At 38.4% G+C, this 19,294-nt stretch overlaps 1 protein-coding gene across 3 annotated transcripts in view; it reads right to left on the bottom strand.

Moving 5' to 3' along the window:
- Positions 1 to 19,294, bottom strand: part of LOC127632497 (KN motif and ankyrin repeat domain-containing protein 1-like) — an 88,271-nt gene that overhangs the window by 38,896 nt on the left and 30,081 nt on the right. For 2 of the 3 annotated variants that reach the window (XM_052111110.1, XM_052111118.1), the window contains one exon: positions 13,326 to 13,448. In XM_052111110.1, the coding sequence (XP_051967070.1) occupies positions 13,326 to 13,356 (31 nt within the window). In that variant the 5' untranslated portion in view covers positions 13,357 to 13,448. Of the gene's footprint in view, positions 1 to 13,325; positions 13,449 to 16,048; positions 16,248 to 19,294 lie in introns of those variants that run through there. The other variant, XM_052111126.1, reaches the window with a different exon arrangement.

A 19,294-nucleotide genomic window follows, 5' to 3' on the forward strand; every position in this document is an offset into this window, starting at 1 on the left:
AAAAGCTATAGAGATAACAGCTGACAGTTATTTTTTTATAACTCTCGTTGTTGCTCTTTCACTTAATTGCGAGGAAGAATGTCTAAAGGAATGTGTTGAAGCTGTGGTTGTGTGCTCAGAGCTGGCACGGCTGACATGCAATATTTTACAGCATGCTGAGGAATTGTGCAGGAATTGTGGACTTGTATCCTTAAGTACTGCTCTTTCTTCAAAACCTTTTTATATATCCTTTATAACCAGAGACTCAAACATATATGCAAAGCAACGCATAGTGGTGTCGGCGGCTCAATAAAGGGGGCGCAATCGTACATTGTACATTGAATAACGTATAACGTCCGAGTAAGGGCAGCCGGTGGACTTTCTGGTGCCCTCCTAGGGAGTTTGTGCCCTACGCAGACTGCGTAGTCTGCATATAGGGAGTGGCGGTACTAATGGGTATACATCATGATATATCTATCAGTGTTCGATTCACACCACGGAGGATGCTTTATTAACAAGCTCTTCCTCGTTTTCTCTTGGAACGTAAAGTGATTAGAAGCCTAGAGGATACAATAACCAGGTTTTTTTTTCAGGGGGGTCAACTTTTAAAACATCGGCAGATAACTCCAAATGCTTTCCGTCATTTTGAAAGATAGAAGAAAAAAAAAGAGAAAACAAAATCCTAAGTCAAAATAGTCTTTACAAAACTGCATTGGGGGCCCAAACACTGCCAATGCAGCGGTATCTGAGGGATTTTCTATGAAAATATTACAATATTTTGTCAAGAGTTTATCAATTGAGTGCAGTTGGATATGAATGTTATGAGATTATCTGTTCATTTTAAATCATAATGACAGAGAGAGATATATATATTTTTTTTTATTTTACATAATTATTTTCATATTTCTTTACATACAGATATCCAAGTATGGGGGCATAGAAGCCCTTGTGACTGAGGAATGATACTGTATGTGGGTTCAGGGGTATCTCCAGAGAGAAACCTTTGAAAATGTAAAAGTCTGAATGCACCATTTTTCTATTTTCATTAAAGTGAGAAAGACTAGGCTACAAACTAGTAATTGTTTTGTCTGTCATCCTTGTCAGAGATGATGACATCTGAATAATTTTACAGAATTAGAACAGAAATCTATTTGTTTATTATTAAAGACTTGGAACATGCTGATTAATAAAACTACATTTAGAAAGAAAAAACCGTTATGGTCTAAAGGCGCTCTGGAAACACGCACCTCATGTTTATGCACATGTGGGGAAAAGAGGATGCGGGTGTGGCCCAGGACAGGGCATCAGTGAAGTTTGTTTCAGTGCTAGAGAAAAATATTCAAGAATACAGCGCAGAAAGATCAGATATGATGTAACCGGCACTGTTGTTTTGTCGCGCTGCTCAATAGAGACGAGGAGTGGGCTTAACCATCGTCATAATATCTTTCAGTCAAGATGGAATCAATCTGGGGTCCGGATACGGAACGTGGTGAGCTGCATAGCGGGGGCAATAGCAAATTCATACTGTCTGAGGCTGCATTTCCGTGGAAGTAATCCGCACAAAGCCACTCCCAACTCTAGGGAACCGCTTGCCCCGCGCTGCTGTCAATTTTACAATCCACCTCGCGAGCTTGACGCTCAGCTTCCATAGGAAGGAATTGAAAGCGCTCGCTCACATTCGCTCACTACGCGCCAGTGGAAATATACGACAAGAAAGCCAAACTGCTAGTGTTTTTAGCAACACGCATGTCTAGATGTAAAACACAGGCTAAATATCTAAAATTACTCAAAAGCTTATCGTTGAGTTTTTTTTAATCACGATAAAAATGTATAGCGTTTTATCGCCCAGCCCTAGTACACGGTAGTCTACATTTTATACCGTCAACATGAAATATACAGTTCAAGTCAGAAGTTTACATACACCATAGCCAAATACATTTAAACTCAGTTTTTCACAATTTGAAAGGCCCATTTGCAACCAAGCTCAAGGATCTTATGGGCAGAAGAATTATCAATCACCACGCTGAATGACTTGGAGGTAATATCAGCGAAGCTCCTGGCAGGGGCGGGTCTACGGGGTGGCGGTGCCCCCCTGAAATTCGATTGGCCACCCCAGGTGCCCCCCCCTATAAGGTGTCTTGTGATTGGTTAATTTTACGGCCAATCAGTTTATAGACTCTACTGAAGTTCGTGATTCAAAGAAGTATTTTTTTTTTAAAGCTTAATAAAGTCATCTTTATTGCCAAAAAAAAAAAAAGGATACAAATAACAAGTGACTTATCAAAATATACATAACAATTTTCTCAAATAACTACTGTCTACAATTGCAGTAAATTGTTTCGACATACTTTTTTTTAATTTTATTATTCTTCAACAACACAAACAAACAAGGTACATCAACAAATCTCTGAATATAACCTCAATTGTTCAGCCATAGGTTGAGCACAGCTAGTACAAAGAACAGAAAACACACTATGAACAAACCAATAATTAAATAGAAAAAAAAAACAAAAATAAATAAATAAAATGAAAAAATAAATAAAAAGGGACTTTTTAAAATTAAATTAAACGTATCCAAAAGAGAAATCAGTTTAAGGGCTTTCTGATTTTTAACAAATTTTAAAGATTTGCACAAGAGTTTAACTTCATTCATCCAGTGATTAAAGTTGGGTTTAGATTTAATCCATCTGCATTTATGCATGAAAAACTTTCCAAAACATAACAAGAAATTAATAACAAAATCACAATCTTTGTTTTCCAGACAAACACCAAACCTAATTAACTTCCACGTGAGAGGTGGGAGTTCAACCCTCCTAGACCTTAACCAATTCTGCACCTCACTCCAAAAGGGGCACCAGATCACAATCAAAGAAGGCATGCTCTAGATTTTCAATATTTGTTTCACAAAAAACACAATTATTCACATCAAAATAAAATTTCAATCTTAAAAATTCTTTAGTAGGATAAATCTCATTTAAAAAATTTTTTATTTCAACCGTATCAAAATCTTTAAGCACGTATTCCCATCTAATTGGGTTTGGGTAATAAGCCTGTAAAAAAATAATTCTAATGACTCTATTTGTACATTTTTTTATCACAAAAATCATAACCTTCTAAGGAGAGCTGTCTCTGTTACAGATAAGTTGAAGGCAGACGTGGAGTGAGGATCTATTTGCAGGTTTTATTGAAAAAACATGAAAACAGACAAAACAGGAACAAAGGAAATACCCACAATGGGGAAATAAAACAAAAACACGGAAAACATAGAAAGGTTGTACAGGCAGGAGAAACATAGAACGAGCACGGAAACAGGCGTCCACAAACCTCAACAATCGACAGGGGAATGGAGAAACAGCAGGGTTTAAATACACAGGAGACATGATGATGACAAACGACGATCAGGTGAGCACAATGACACAGGGCTGGCAGTGATGAGGGCCGGGAATCATGGGAAGTGTAGTTTTTACAAACGGAATAGGAGTTTGAGACAAAGACTAGTGAAACACAGGGCAGACAACAAGGGAATCGTGACAGTCTCAGTACTGGGGAGATTTGAGTACAACATGTCTTCTTTAACCATTAATCTTAAAGGAATTGGTATAGCTCTAATCATTCAATTAAAAATATTAACGGTACACTGTACTTGGAATTTCTCACAAAACACTCTATACAGTAACAAATTTCCATTATCATCCAAGAAATGGGCAATAGCCCAAATCCCTTTAGATATCTATTCTTCAAAATACACAGATTTTCTGCCAAATTTTATATATCTACTATTCAAAACTGGAGTGTTGTGAGGAGTGAAGTTGTTTGAACAATAGTTTCCAATAGAGCAGCACTTGCTGATGGAAGGCTGAAAGTTTAACTGGTAACGAGGTGCACTCAAAGTCACAACATAACAAAGTGTATTCCCCCCAGTTTGTTAAAGATAGCATTGGGGACAATAAACCAAAAGGAGTGGCTATTTTGAATGAAGGATTTTAACCATTTCAATTTCAAAACACCATTCATAATGTCAAAATCAATAGCATTCAATCCACCGTCTTCATATTTTTTAATCATGTCCTCCTTTCTAATGTACTGTCACTTATTTCTCCAAATAAATTTAAAATTCACCTTATTTATTAATTTAATCATTCGTGTCGATATGGGCAAGGAGAAGGCTGGATAGATGAGTCTGGACAAACTATCCATTTTAGATAAAAGAACCCTTCCAAAAATTGTAAGATCCCTCTGCAGCCATCTATTCAATATGGACTTACATTTATCTATGTTTTTCAACACATTTTTATTCTCCATAACATCTTTATCTTTAGAAATAATAATCCCCAAATATTTAACTTCCCTTTTAATTTGTATATTAGATAATGACTGCAAAGGAAACTCATGCAGTGTTAACATTACACATTTGTTTAGGTTTAAATGTGCCCGAAGCTTTAGAAAACTGGTTAATAGAATGTAAAGCTAATGGAATTTGATATTCATTCTTTAGAAACAATGTTGTATCGTCAGCAAACTGGCTTATAAGTATATGTCTATCCAACACTGAAAGACCTTTAATACCATTATTTTTAATCAATATAGATAATAACTCTGCAACCATTATAAATAATAATGGTGAGCTTGCCAGTCACCACCGAAACAGAAGAATCCAGCTGTTTTAGTTGAGGTCTGCCTTCTTTCTTTTTCGACTATTTTCCTCTCTTTCTGCTACTGTTTTTATTGTTTCTAAACTAAAGACTATTCTTTAATATATTAGCAGAGCACAATGTAATGGTTCCATATTTTATTTTTAAACTGTGGTGTTTTCATTTGAACTGTTACAGTGCTAAAACTTTAACTCTGTGTTTTACTCAGCTTTTTTGTAAATTAATCTGACAGAAATGTTGAATGAAACACTATGATGTTTTGGCCAAACCATTTGAATTATTACAGTGGGGGGATTTTTTTTTTTTAATTATTATTATTTGAAAGAGATTGTGAATAAAACTACTGTATATTGTAATGGCCAAACTAATTAAAAGAAAATAGTTGACATCGTTTCTGCTTCTGGGTTTTTAAAATTGCTCATTATTAAAATTGCTTTTATTTTATAAACTTGTTAGTTTTATGAAACACTAAAAATAATAAACACTGGCTCTCAAATTTAACTTAATGGATATATACAGGGATGACAAAAAACTAAATTAATCAAAAATGTGCTTTATATCTACATTTGTTTACAAGTAACTTTATTCAAGTTAAAACAATAATAAAGTCAATAGGATTTACGTAATATACTGTAGAATTTAGTTTTTTTTTTTGGTCACTGGCGGCCACCCCGTTTGGAGGCAGTGCCCCAGCATGGCCCCCCCCACTGAAAATGCTCTAGACACGCCCCTGGCTCCTGGATCAAAGTTATTAAACTAAGAAACCAGGAATGCGTACTGGCGTCGAGGAGTCTAGCTAAAACCTGCATTTCGCTAATGTTGACCGTCTTATGAACAAAGAAGAGTTCTGTGGACACACCAAGATTCTTCCTCTCCATGTCATAAATCAGGAATACCCTGAACTTAATGGTTATCAACCATCTGCAAAAGACCTCAGATGGATCTTATTTCCACACTCCTAGGAAAACCCCCCACACCTGGCACACACATTCCAAGAGATATGGCGCTTTTCCACTACACAGTACCAGTTCGTCTCGGCTCAACTCAACTCGACTTTGTTTGGTTTTCCACTGTGTAAAAGTTGTACCTGTACCTGCTTTCGGGTACTTTTTTTCGTACCACCTCCGGCGAGGTTCTGAGCGGGCTGAGGCGATACTAAAATGTGACGTAAAAACAATGCCGACTGCTGATTGGTCAGAGAGAATCGTCACTATTCACTGCGTCATCATTGCTGCGCCAGACGGAGTAGCCAGAATAACCCGCCATTTTTAAATAGTTTAAAAAGTAAACAAAGATATAGCCTACAAAACTATTATTATGGCAACTCGGAAGAATACGCCGTGGTCAAACGAGGAGGTGCAGACTTTTCTTTGTTTGGTTGCCGAAGAAAGGATCCAGCGAGAGCTTGATGGGGCAACGAGGAACGAAAAAGTTTATCGAGAAATCTCCGAACTGCTGTCCACACATGGCTACAACAGGACTTTCCAGCAATGTAGGGAAAAGTTAAAAAACTGAAAAGTGACTACAGAGCTGTAAAGGACCACAACGGCCGCAGTGGTTCAAACCGAAAAAGCTGGGAGTGGTATGAACAGATGGACGGTATCTACGGCCATAGACCGGCGAGCAACGGGGGGGAGGGTGGACTTGACTCGGCCACCAGTTTGTTGGAGTCGCTGATGGAGGATGGTAAGTGTTTTAAGTTTACATTACATTAATTCTGTAGGCGCACTCAGCTCGAGAGTTATGTTTTCTGTAGGCTGGCTTTTGAAAAGCTGAAGCTCACTTATAACAACGAAGACTGTAAACTTGTGTCGCAGATAACAATTGCTGCTACCTCTAGCTAGCTGCTAACTATCTGCCATTGCTATTTTCGTATTGTGTTGACTTTTGTATGATCTTTCTATCTAAGATTCATTTTCGACGAGGGAGAATGGTTCAGTGACACCCACTGATGCCACGTTGGCACCAGAACCAGCGGCACCATCGACGCCAACAAGATCAGTAGCGTCGACACCGGCAACCGGTTAGTATAATTGAGAAAAAGTAAACCCTTCTAGCCTGTTGTCTGTGAATCCATACACACTTATTAATATATCATTAATCGTATCAATAACTCAATAACGTAAACTTACTTGCATAACAACAGGAAGCATTCCCAGTTATGGGAATACAGGATTCATTAATATACCTGTTCAGTATTTTTATAACTTTCCAGACGTACACAGTGTACACCTATACTGTACACATAGTATTTTAATGTTGACATTTACTAAAATAGTTGGGCTCAGATGTTAAGTCGTTACATATACTATATAAGTAATAGTAAGTTGTGGGCTTGTCTTTTTTGTGTAGCAGCTGTAATGATAATACATGTGAACAATTTAAAACACACACAACCTTTGAATGAAACGTGACTGGTCCGTTTTTCTTTATAACTCATTCATTGTAATAATTTTTTGGCCAGGACGGAGGAAACGAAAGAGGGAACAGGAGCATCTGACTGTCCTGAGGGAGATGCAGACATCGGATGTCGAGCAGCTGGAGTTGAACCGGCACAGCGGAGCGCCATTTACAGATGGCACTCGATGATGCAGCACATGCCCGAGAACTCGAGCGGCTTTAAGGAGAGAGGAGATTGCTGCAATGTCGTCCTTCAACCAGGCCTTTCTGGGAACCCTGAGCCAGCTTGTCCAGGCACTGAACCGGTGGGATGCTGTTCCACCGCCCCTGGACTGAAACCCCTTTGTTTATTTTAATTTAATGTTTGCACTACATGTAACATATGTATATAGTCGGATGTGTGAATTTATATTAATATTATATTTTTTTTCTATTTGTATGCGTGTTTAAATAAAACCTTTTTGAAACTTATTACAAACAGTGTTTTTTTTGGATGGTTTGCTTTTTTACAAGGGTTTGAACAAGTATTTTCAGATTGTATTCTGTGATAACCTTTAATGAAAAACAGCAGAGACAACATATTTAATGATAATGTATTTATTTAGCAATTAAAATAACGCATCAGTCCCTCTCGTACATCTCTGCCCTCCTCCTCAACACCCTGTGCCACTGCCACCACAGGCTCTGCTGCTGCAGGTGCATCCCAGTCATTGTCATAGTCCTCTCCGTGACTCTCACAAAGGTTATGCAAAGCACAGCAAGTAAGAATCATAGATTTCACAATTGTAACATCACAGTCATTTCTTTTCATGAGGCAACGCCACCTTCCCTTCAGTCTACCAAAAGCGTTTTCAACCACTACCCGTGCTCGACATATTTTCTTGTTGTAGATCTGCTGTTCTACTGTCAGCCGTCCAGTGTCAGTGAATGGCTTTAGGAGCCAGTTCTGCAGGGGATAGGCAGAATCTCCCAGGATGTAGCAGCCAACATTCACCCCACCAATATTCCTGGTGTAAGTTGGAAAGTGGTTGCCACGGCTGGCCAACTCCCACAATGTGGACAGTCTTAAAACACGAGCATCATGCAAGCTGCCAGGCAGTTCCAGCAAACACGCTCCAGAACAGTCCTTTTCCATCTACAACACCTTGAAGGACGATGGAGTGCCAGCCTTTACGGTTGAAATAGTCACAGTGGTACTCCTGTGGTGCCAAAATGGGTATGTGTGATCCATCAATAGCACCAACACACTGCGGGAGCCCCCATCTGTTCTCAATGTAGGCAGCCATTTCTTCAAACTTCTCCTGGTCTGGGTAACGGATTTGTTCGGGAACCAACAACGTTTCTGCAGCAGCAGTGAACTCTTGAACACACCGCAAACAGTTGTTATGCTTACTCCGAAAAGATGGCCGATAGTTCTGTACTCTGAACCGGTTGCAAGCTTCCATAGTGCGATGGCCACTCTCTTCTTTAGAGGAACGCACTTGCGGAAGCTTGTGTCTTGTCTCTCCATCACTGGACGCAGTTTGTTGTACAAATATATGAATGTTTCTTCCGACATTCTGAAGTTCTGAACCCACTGCGCGTTTGTGAAACCAGGAACAATAACATCCCACCACTCGGTAGCTCGGTTGAAAGCCCAAACAGACGGCCTGCCGCGGCGACTTTGCAAAGCTAAACGGATCTGAAACACATAAACCATGCACATTTTAGTACGTAATACTGGTAGCTATAAAGTTGATTAAATACTTTGCGTATAGTATTTACACATATGCAAACGTTAGCTATGTTATCATAACTTACCCTCTTGCGTCGGCTTTGAACAACCGGATTCGTCTCGTAGTCTGAACTCTGTAGTAATTCCCAAACTCTCCTGTTTTTTTCAGCAGTGTTTCGTTTTGCTGCCCTCAGCCTCTCATGAAACAACGTTTGTCTTCTTGCTGTGAGAAACAGCATACACTCGATTTCCTCCATTGTCCTGTGTGTGTGGGTAGCGGATATGTGTGTCGCGCATAAGATTACGTCACGGCAGTTTCCTGCGGCGTCGCTATGACGACCGGGTACTATTTGTGGCGGTACTGTCTGCAATGGAAAACAGAGCGAAAAGCGAGCCGAGTTGAGGCAAGCCGAGGCGAGCTGGTACTGGTAATGGAAAAGCGCCATTAGATAAAGAACTGTCGCCATGGAAACCCCATGGAAAGCTAAAGATACTCATTTGTCCTTCGACTCAACTAATTTCACACATTTAAAATGAGACATTTCCTGTGTCACATGCTAAAACTCTGTACGAGATGAGAGCAAAGAATCCCTTTGAACTCTTTTGTAGGATCTCTCATCTTAATCCATGAACATTTCATACAAAGTCACAGTACTTCGCTGATTTAATCCTATAAAATGCACAGATTCTCCCTTTTTGTACCAAAATGTACACAATACCTAGCCTTGCTAGATGATTCTGAAAATTATTTACATTTATGCATTTGGCAGACGCTTTTATCCAAAGCGGCTTACAGTGCACTTATTACAGGGACAATCCCCCCGGAGCAACCTGGAGTTAAGTGCCTTGCTCAAGGGCCCAACAGTGGCATCTTGGTGGTGCTGGGGCTTGAACCCCCGACCTTCTGGTCAGTAACCCTGAGCCTCAACCACTGAGCCTCAACCTGAGCCTCAACCACTTCTTATGACCTGTAATTCTAACTGACAAATTGATGATTATAATTTTTAATCTTGTTTTATTAATATAAATGGTAACAATTCATGACCAGCACATCATGTTTACTATCATTGAGATTTCTCTGCATTTCAGAAATGTTTGTACATTTTTTATATATTCAGTTGTATCAGAGATATGAAAATATGTAATTTTTCGAGTGGGAAATGGGACAAAGGAACATTAACCCCCTTCAGAAGGAGGGACAGACAGATGATCACATGGTATCAGAAAAGACACTTCTGATTGGCTCAAGACACCTTTGGGGTGTGGCCAATCTCAACAGTACTAAGCGTCCCTGCATCGCACAAATTATGTCTTCCTCTTCATATCGCTTCATCCTCCATGCTCTTGCCCTCGTGGCTCTAAGCCCTCGCTCTGGTGCTCCTCTTGCTTTGCACAATGTACAGTCCAGAAAAGCTTGGAATGCAAAGTTTGGAGGAAGCTCTTCACAATCTCTGCTCTACAACACACAGACACGTAACAGGAGTCGCAAGTCTTCCTCGCGGGAGGCCTCTCTTCAAAGCCTCCACATCATTCCAGCAACAAACGGTCCACAATCTTAACAGAGGTCAAAACATTGACGGAACAACCAGAAATTTCTACCGACACAGCCAAAGATTCAAAGCAACGCAAGGAAACACAAGTACAACTTCAGGCTTTTGCTGAATATCCTGGTGTCTCTTTAATATAATTTGAGGTACCCAATTGCAAATTGAGACTAAATTATCAATGGTTCTCAAAGCATTATCTATACAAAGCATTACCTATATACTCCATAAAGTAACATTTTCCATTCACCGTCTGTTACTCAATTACCAACCTGTTTATGTTTGTCTGTGTTAAATTAGATTTATGTTGTAGATTAGAAGTCTTATTGGTTTTCAAAGTTAATTTGACTGTGGTATATAATCTCGTTACTTGATTTGTGTTCTGTAGCTCGAACCATATCTAACATATTTGGGATATTATTTTCAATAAACCACGAGAATAGTCTTACTCCAATAAGGGAATTAAATCATAATTCTTAAATATAAATTGAGAGCCAATACAACAAGCCGTAGTATAACATTTTAATGGTGGGGATTTGTATTCAGATTTCTAGTCTGATCATTTGTCATTTATCCTTCTTATAATGGTGGTCCAATGTGGCTAATTCCATTATAAAATTACTTACATATTATGGGAACAGAGTTTCCGCTAGAAAAAAATGGTGCCGGTCAAAGTGACCGGCAGAGGTTTCGTTTTACGGACATTTTGATGATATGCCGGTCAAATATATCGCCTCTTAATTAGTCAAGTTGAGGAAAACTGGAGGCAGACTATGTAACTTAAAAAATGACATAATCAGGCCGTATAGACTGCAACATATTATTATTAGCTTAACTTTCAAATAGACGAAAAAAAAAACGTGAACGTCCGATTGGCGTCAATCAACGCCAATTGTTTTTACTGTGGTTTCACACACATTCACTTTTTGAAACATTGAGGCACGGATGTACCTAATACAAATAAATAAAACATCTCCAGTTAACTAGCAGATCATTCATTTAGTCCGTTATTAAATAAGATATCTAGCGCTAAAATCTGTTGTTTTTGAAATCAAGCTGAGCTTCGTGTCCGCTGCTATCAGTTGCATGGACGACGCGCTGCGCGAGTTGCGCAATCTTCACTAGGACGCGCGTTTCAATCTATCGCCGTTGCGGAGACTCTCTATTAATTCCGGTGAAATCACAAAATAAAATGCACACAAACGTGTCCCTGCTTGATATAGACTGTAACCATGCACTGATGAACATAGGCTATTCAGTTTTGATGATAGAGAAAAAAACTGCACGAATGCGCGGATTAGAAGCACTGATCTATCTATAATGAGATGTTCCTGATTCACCATCGTCTGGCCTCTGAAAAAAGCTTTTAAAGCTAGTCTGCCTGGGCCTGGCCATATTTGAAACGTCTCACTCAATCGTTCGTTGTTTAGGTCTATATTGCAGCCGTTTTAGGCGTGCGCTTTATTTGAAATGCAGCATGCGATGTTGTTTCATAACTTTCAAACGATAGACCCTGTTCCTTTATAACATAGCAAAAGATCGGTGTATTTTTGCTTTATACATTTTAGGCTTATTCTCAAATTCAGATTGTGTTAGGGGGACGGGATTCTCAAATTCAGATTGTGTTAGGGGGACGGGATTATTAGGCAATTTTAATCGGACAATTTGACCGGAGAGATTTAATTTTGTCGGACATTTAATTTTTTTACCGGCCAATGTCCGGTAATTACCGGACAACGGAAACCCTGTATGGGAAATGTATATGGACACTTGAATCCATATTTAATCGGTGTAAAATTATACTACCCAAAATTCCAACAGAGCTTTAACTTCCTGGCTGATTTCTTGAGATGTTGCTTCAAAATATCCACATAATATTCCTTCCACATGATTCCATCCATTTTGTGAAGTGCACCAGTCCCTCCTGCAGCAAAGCACCCCCACAACATGATGCTGCCACCTCCATGCTTCACAGTTGGAGTGGTGATCTTTGGCTTGCAAGCCTCACCCTTTTTCCTCCAAACATAATGATGGCCAAACAGTTAAATTTTTGTTTCATCAGACCAGAGGACAAGAGCTTTGTGCACTTAAACTGTAGTCTGGCTTTTTTTTATGCCAGTTTTGGAGCAGTGACATCTTCCTTGCAGAGCAGCCTGTCAGGTTATGTCGATATAGGACTTGTTTTACTGTGGATATAGATACTTGTCTACCTGTTTTTTCCAGCATCTTCACAAGATCTTTTGCAGTTGTTCTGGGATTGATTTGCACTTTTTGCACCAAACTACGTTCATCTCTAGGAGACAGAATGCATCAACTTCCTGATGGCTGTGTTGTCTCATGGCGTTTATACTTGCGTACTATTGTTTGTACAGATGAACGTGGTACCTTCAGGCATATGGAAATTGCTCCCAGACTTGTGGAGGTCCACAATTTTTTTGAGGGCTTGGCTGATTTCTTTTGATTTTCCCATGATGTCAAGCAAGAGACACAGAGTTTAAACTAGGCCTTAAAATACATCCACAGGTACACCTCCTATCATATGTACCTATCATAAGCTAATTGGCTAATTGCCAAAGGCTTGACATCATTTTCTGTAATTTTAAAGGCACAGTTAACCATTGGAATTGTGATACACAATTAAAAGTGAAACAATCTGTTTGTAAACAATTTTTGGAAAAATTACTTGTTTCATTCACAAAGTAGATATCAAATCACTTGATAAAACTATAGCTTGCCAATTTGAAATATGAAAATGACTTTTAATTAATTCAACCTAAGTGTATGTAAACTTCTGACTTCAACTATCATTTGAAACCTAAAAATCTTCTATCTGAAAAGTGTGATCTTTCTTTAAAATAATTGCCACATGGAGATGAGAAGACATGCAGACATTTTAAGTTTTGCTTAAGTGTCTAAATAATTTTGGGGCCACTGTACCTAATACTCACCTGGCTATTTAATTGGCAAAGTTATCCCTGATGATTCATTAGAGAACAGAACAGTCAGTCACACATAATTAAAAGGAAGGGGTGTTACCTGAGGCATTGCTGTTTATAGTTTGGGCCATGACTGCAGCCACTCGCTCGAAATCCCACAAAGAGCTTGAGTGCACTCATGCAAATGTCATGCATCGGATCAGCTTGCCATGCAACCTGCAAACTGGACAAAACAACAATACAACACAAAAATGTTAGACACAATACCACATGCATGATTCACATTGATATAATGACTTGACCTAGGTTTAAGAGGAAGACAAATTTGTGGGAAACCTTTGTTATAAGAAATATACATTTGTAACAGGGTTAAAAATGGGAAAGGAGGTGGCGGAATATGGCTGAACAGTCAAAATAACGTTTAATGAAAACTTAAGACACAAACATAAACACACATGGCAGGTGTGTGTTGCTCTCTATCTCTCTCTACAACTGCCGCATCTGGCTTGGCCTTATCCCTCTCCTTGGCTGATTAGCCCACTAGTGAACCGGCCGTGCACACTCACGGCCTGTCACTGCCCTCCTCATCACAACATTGTTTATAAACAAAGGGCTAAAGTCAAGGTGATGTAAATAATACAAAACATGGGTTAAATCAGATAAACTGGTGATGAATCTAGTGTTGCAATAAGGAGCTTGTGTGCATGACCTTGTAGGTAGCTTGACCAAACCATGAGCTTTCATTGAGGTAATTTAATATTTAACAACAAATAGAAGTCTACCCTTCAAATGGTGGGCATTGTAAAATCACTTAATTTAGGGTAAAGGAGAATTAACATGTACTGAAAACCAAGTCACAGTTAGTCTTATTTCTCAGCAAAGTAGAGAACATTTTCACCTTATAAATGCTCTGCAATGAGGCAGCACTCGATTTTAAATTAGCACTGAGACTGGAAGGATCTAAACATGGAACAACTTCAAAAGCAATAAGGCCAAATAAAGATCCGAAATGTGGGGCAACCATCTCACTATTTGCAACCACCACAAACTATATATTAATTTAAATGCTAAAACAAGAAAAGGATTTGTTTGTGTGAAGGAGAAGTTGTGCATCTTATGGTGCACTCACATAATGCGTTTTTGTGTCCGTCTGGGCTGTTTTACCATTGTGCTAGAACGGAGGTCTTCGATCATTGCATTGCGTCTCGCTCTTTTTCAGAATCTTGGAACAGAGTGCCAGAGAGCCGCGTTTCTTCCGATGCCATGTCAGGTTAAAAAAAAAAAAAAAGTTCTTTGCACTGCATCAACCTTTTTAACACAAGAACGTATTTAGTGTGAATGGCCCCTTAGCGCACTGTTGAAATAGCATGGGTGACATCAAGAATTAACAGCCCATAATACTGAATTTTATTCTTCTCCACACCGATTTATTTTCAGATTTAATAAAAACGGTTTCCTTTATCTGATAGGTACAAGACATGGTGATTTTGCTCCTATTTGCTACTCGAACACACAAATTGATTTGCATTGTCCAGACATCCATTTTTTCAAATTCAGAAATTTACATGTAAATAAGATCCAAATAGCATCAAATCCTTTAAATATATATAAAATATATATATATTATATATATATATGTGTGTGTGTGTATGTATTACTCTGGAGATTTTGCACTCTGGAGAATTTTATTTTATTAATAATTTTTAATACCCAAAAAAAAAAAAAGACAGTTACAAGGTAGGGGCTCTTTTGAAAGTATTAGGAAGGTTAAAACATGGTGAAATGTTTTTAACAGAGCTATGAGTTTACCATCTTATTAATGCCTACAGATACTATCAAATTGGCAAAAATATCTAATAAACACAGTAGGGGTGGAGGATGTGTACAACTTTGTTTACAACAGGCATTACAATTCTTCGGAAATCTGCAGATTCCATGTGGCTCTGCTCATAGCAGTCTCTGCATATTAAACTGGGATAGGAGAAAGCATTTAACACGGTAACTGAGCAATGTACATGCATGTGTACAGCAGAAACAGTGGTGGGCCTCATAAACCTCTGATGGAAGAACAGCAGGAAGAAACAGTTGGAGGTCTCCCATGTTCTCCAAAGAACAAATACTTGTGAAGCTAGTAAAAAAACAGTCTTGAGAATTATGAAACACAGGATGTGTCATGGAATTTCCTCCAACTCAGACAGAAACAAAAAACTTCAACAAAAATACACTCAACTGAATTTGAGTCTTAGTTTCTGCAGACACATGCAGCATGGCCAAAGTTCATAGCCAAACTGCAGTTTCTACCTAAAACTGCTGTGCAATGTCATTAGGCACTATTTAACAAAGGCAGAAAAAAAAAAAAACTTTATACATTTTGGACTTTTTGGCTAGAACAGAGAAAAGAACTTGCCAACATTTCCAGCAAAAGAGCTCATTGATAAATCACTTCATGGAGACACATTCTACACCAACTCAGTGCAAAAACGTACAACAATGACACAGCTACACAAAGTTAATTGAAATAAATTTTTGGCAAAAGTCAACTGCGCGCTTGTCAAAACATATTTCTATAGTGGATAAAGAGGTGGAAAAAAAAGTGGCTGCAATTAAAAATAATTGTGTAGCATACATTACAAGTTATTTTAAACTGAGGATGGAAGAACTTTTACAAATATCAGTTTGCAGCACTAGCTAATTCTGCTGCATCAAACGACAACAGTATGCTACGGTATGCTGCATGCTACCAATTAGAAAAGTCACCTCAAATCCAGCAAAAGACATTGCAACATAAATTTAAGTAATCGAGTTCCTAAAATGTACACCTACCTTGCTCAGTCATTCCTAAACTGTTCAAAAATGTAGGTACAGAGAATGGTGACTATGACCTTGCAGTCACCTGCAGTATAAGCCACAGTGTCAATGCACTGTGGAGTGTTTTACAGCCAAGATTAGCTAACTTGCTCAGATGTCACCCGAACGACTTGGGTCCTAAAAGAGGCAAGGATGTACCAGTGTTTGTCAGATTAGTAACCACGGTCAGCACCACTAACCAGTGAAAAGGAGATGATGATGTCTAAACAAACAAACGTACAATGTCATGTCTACTGGCAAAACAGCACCAACGAGGTTGCTTGTTAATATCAAAAGGGTCAGCCCAGCACATGTTGACGTGTATTTGCAGGTAGATGATTCATACTGATTGAAGCAAGACAGTGACAGGTGTGTTTCTTAATTCTTACTCACTCAAGGTTACTCCCTCTTCTTGTATGTTAAGGAACACCTTGTTGGGAAACTCAATACTTAAATAGTCGTGAGGACAAGCCTCTTCACACAAACAAACAGAGAGGCTTATACCGCAAATGCAGAGAGGCCATAAACAACCACCCTGAACACATGTGGCATGGCCTGTCCCAGTCACATGTCACTGGATCTATAACAGTCCACTACTTACAGCAAGGACAGGTGTTCTAATAAACTCAAGCAAGGTAAGTCAGTGGGACCTAAAGATCAACAAAGTAAAAGATAACGAAAACAATGACTAATGAAAAATGTATGAAAAACAAAATAATTCTCTTAATCAGTATTTCTGTCTCATTTTCAATAAAAAATATCCAAACATTCTTAAAGGAATAGCTTGCCCATTTACACACCCTATTGTTGTTCCAACCCGTATGACTTTCTGGCCATGTTCACACAGCAGCAGAATACAGTTTCAGACCTGTTTTGAGTGCTTAATACGGTTGCGTTCACACAGCGGACAGCTGCACTGTACATGAGCGTGACAACTGTATTTTATGTGGGGTTTTGTTAACTCATGGAGACGGAGATATGAGCTGCGTTATCCGACTATCCAACTGCTGTTTTCCACCAGGCTTACAGACACGAGCCGTGTGACACAAAAGCTGCACTCCGCACGCAGTTAGAAAGCATTCAAAGCTGCTGTCGGTTAATTATGATGGATGAACTTGCCCCTCTTTTGGACTTAATTATTTCATAATGCGGAGTCAATTGTGAAAAGACATGCCGGTGTTATGGACACCACCATGTTTAATATTTACTTCAGTCACCGTCTCTATGGATGAAGCCATTAAAATACAGTTGTGACTTTGGTTGTTAGTTCATACACAGTATTCAAGCCGTTGTATTTTTTTTATTTAAACTGTTGTATGAACAGGGAATTTCAAGACACACCTGTAAGTGTGGATGTCAATCCCAAGCACTGACTGTGAACATTTTTCAAATTTACAATTGAGGTTTATGCCCAAGATATATTCTCTGAGTGTCACGTTTAAATGTGTTTTGTGTTCATGTCTTTTATTTTGAAAGTTAAGTTCCTCACGTGATTTCCTGTTCCCTCATGTGATCCTGTCATGTGTTTCCTCTGATCATGTATCTTGTTTTCATTGGTTCATTGTTTGATTATCTTGTTATTAGTTTGGTCTTGTGATTGGTTGTCAATGTCATGTGTTTGCCTATGTCCATGTATTTAAGCCCTCATGTTTGCCATTGTCTTTTTTCAAGTATTGTTTTGGTGTAACATTGTCATGTGAAGTCAAGATATTTATGTATGTTTTGTATTCATATTTTTGGGATTTCACGTTGTAAATAAACTGCACTTCGGTTCTCACTTCATCATAGTCATCTTTGTCTGCCTGTAATGCCTAACATTACACTGAAAATAAGTCTTATTATCTTGCACAATTTTGCTTCAAGTAAATATGTTTAGATATTTTACTGGGGGGGGATATTTAAAAAAATAAGTAAAGAATACTTGCTTCTTTTCTACGGAAGGCTATAGCCAGTTATCTTTACTCATTTTTTTAACTTGCATCTGGACCTGGTTGGTTAAGCCAGTGTTTCTGTGTCTGGCTGGAATTCTCAAATAAATGGAGCAATGTTTTGATTGCACCATAGAGCTAAAGTGTTTACACTTTTTGGGTGAAGCAACCTAAAAATAGCTTATTTTTAATTATCTCAGCATATTAAGCTGGGATACAAAAAACTAAAAAATACACAATTTCAAAATGCCACTTTCATGCCAACTACATACTGGAAAGACACTAAAGAAGAAAATTTGTTTTGAACTCCCACACAAATGAATAAGGGACTGACAATCTTGCCCACACGTTATGGTTTGTGGCAGATACACTGCACAATTTACAATCAAACACAATTTTTTTGCCTTCCCACCAGCAGGCACTATCATCATAAAGACAAGAGTTGGGAAGAAAGGGAATTTGCACGTGACAACTTGACCATGAAAGCAGGCATCTGAATCTCATTATAGCACTAAGCTTTAGAAAGGAAGAAAGGAATTCAGAAAAATAGGGGAGGGGGGCTGAACACACCTGTGTGTTTGCGTTAGCTTTTGGCAGGGGAGCCAAAGGCTTGACCCTACATCCAAATCCAGCTTCAAATCTTTATTATGACAAGCACAGGAGGTTTCTTTCAGTTTTCTCAGAGATAGAAAGATATGGCCTTTGATATGGCCTTAAATTCATTAGTAAGTTGAGGCAAAATGCTTGCTTATTAGTAACAAGGTCAAAGATATTTCCATAATCCATAAAATAAATTAAAATATTTGCAGTAAAATATATGAAATAAACACAAATAGATTGACACTTTTGAAATGAATAAACAAATGAATAACTTCATTTCAGCAGATAAAGGAAACATAAATGTACACTTTTCAGATCAAATTAACCAAACTCAATGCAAAACCATATGAAAAGTCCATTAGTGCCTTTTAAACTTTGACAACACAAGATAAGGCAGTTTGTAGAGGTTTTTGACCCCAGTAAGTCATGCTGACAGAGAAATAAGGGCCAATCCAGTTCTGTGAAATGCCTCAGTAATGATGCAGCAGTAAATGACTCACCTAGTTTCTCATATCTGGAATGATGGGTTTTACTGGTAATAAACATGTATTTCATTTGCATGAACATACAGAAAATATTACAGCAAATCTGTTCTTTTTTTAAACAGACAGCTGTTTGTGATTAAGATCTTTCTTAAACCAAACACATTGCCTTTCTTTAAATTGCTAAAACTTTCTGATTATAGAAAGTGCTG

Source organism: Xyrauchen texanus, chromosome 3, assembly GCF_025860055.1.
Source record: "Xyrauchen texanus isolate HMW12.3.18 chromosome 3, RBS_HiC_50CHRs, whole genome shotgun sequence".
Classification (NCBI taxonomy): domain Eukaryota; kingdom Metazoa; phylum Chordata; class Actinopteri; order Cypriniformes; family Catostomidae; genus Xyrauchen; species Xyrauchen texanus.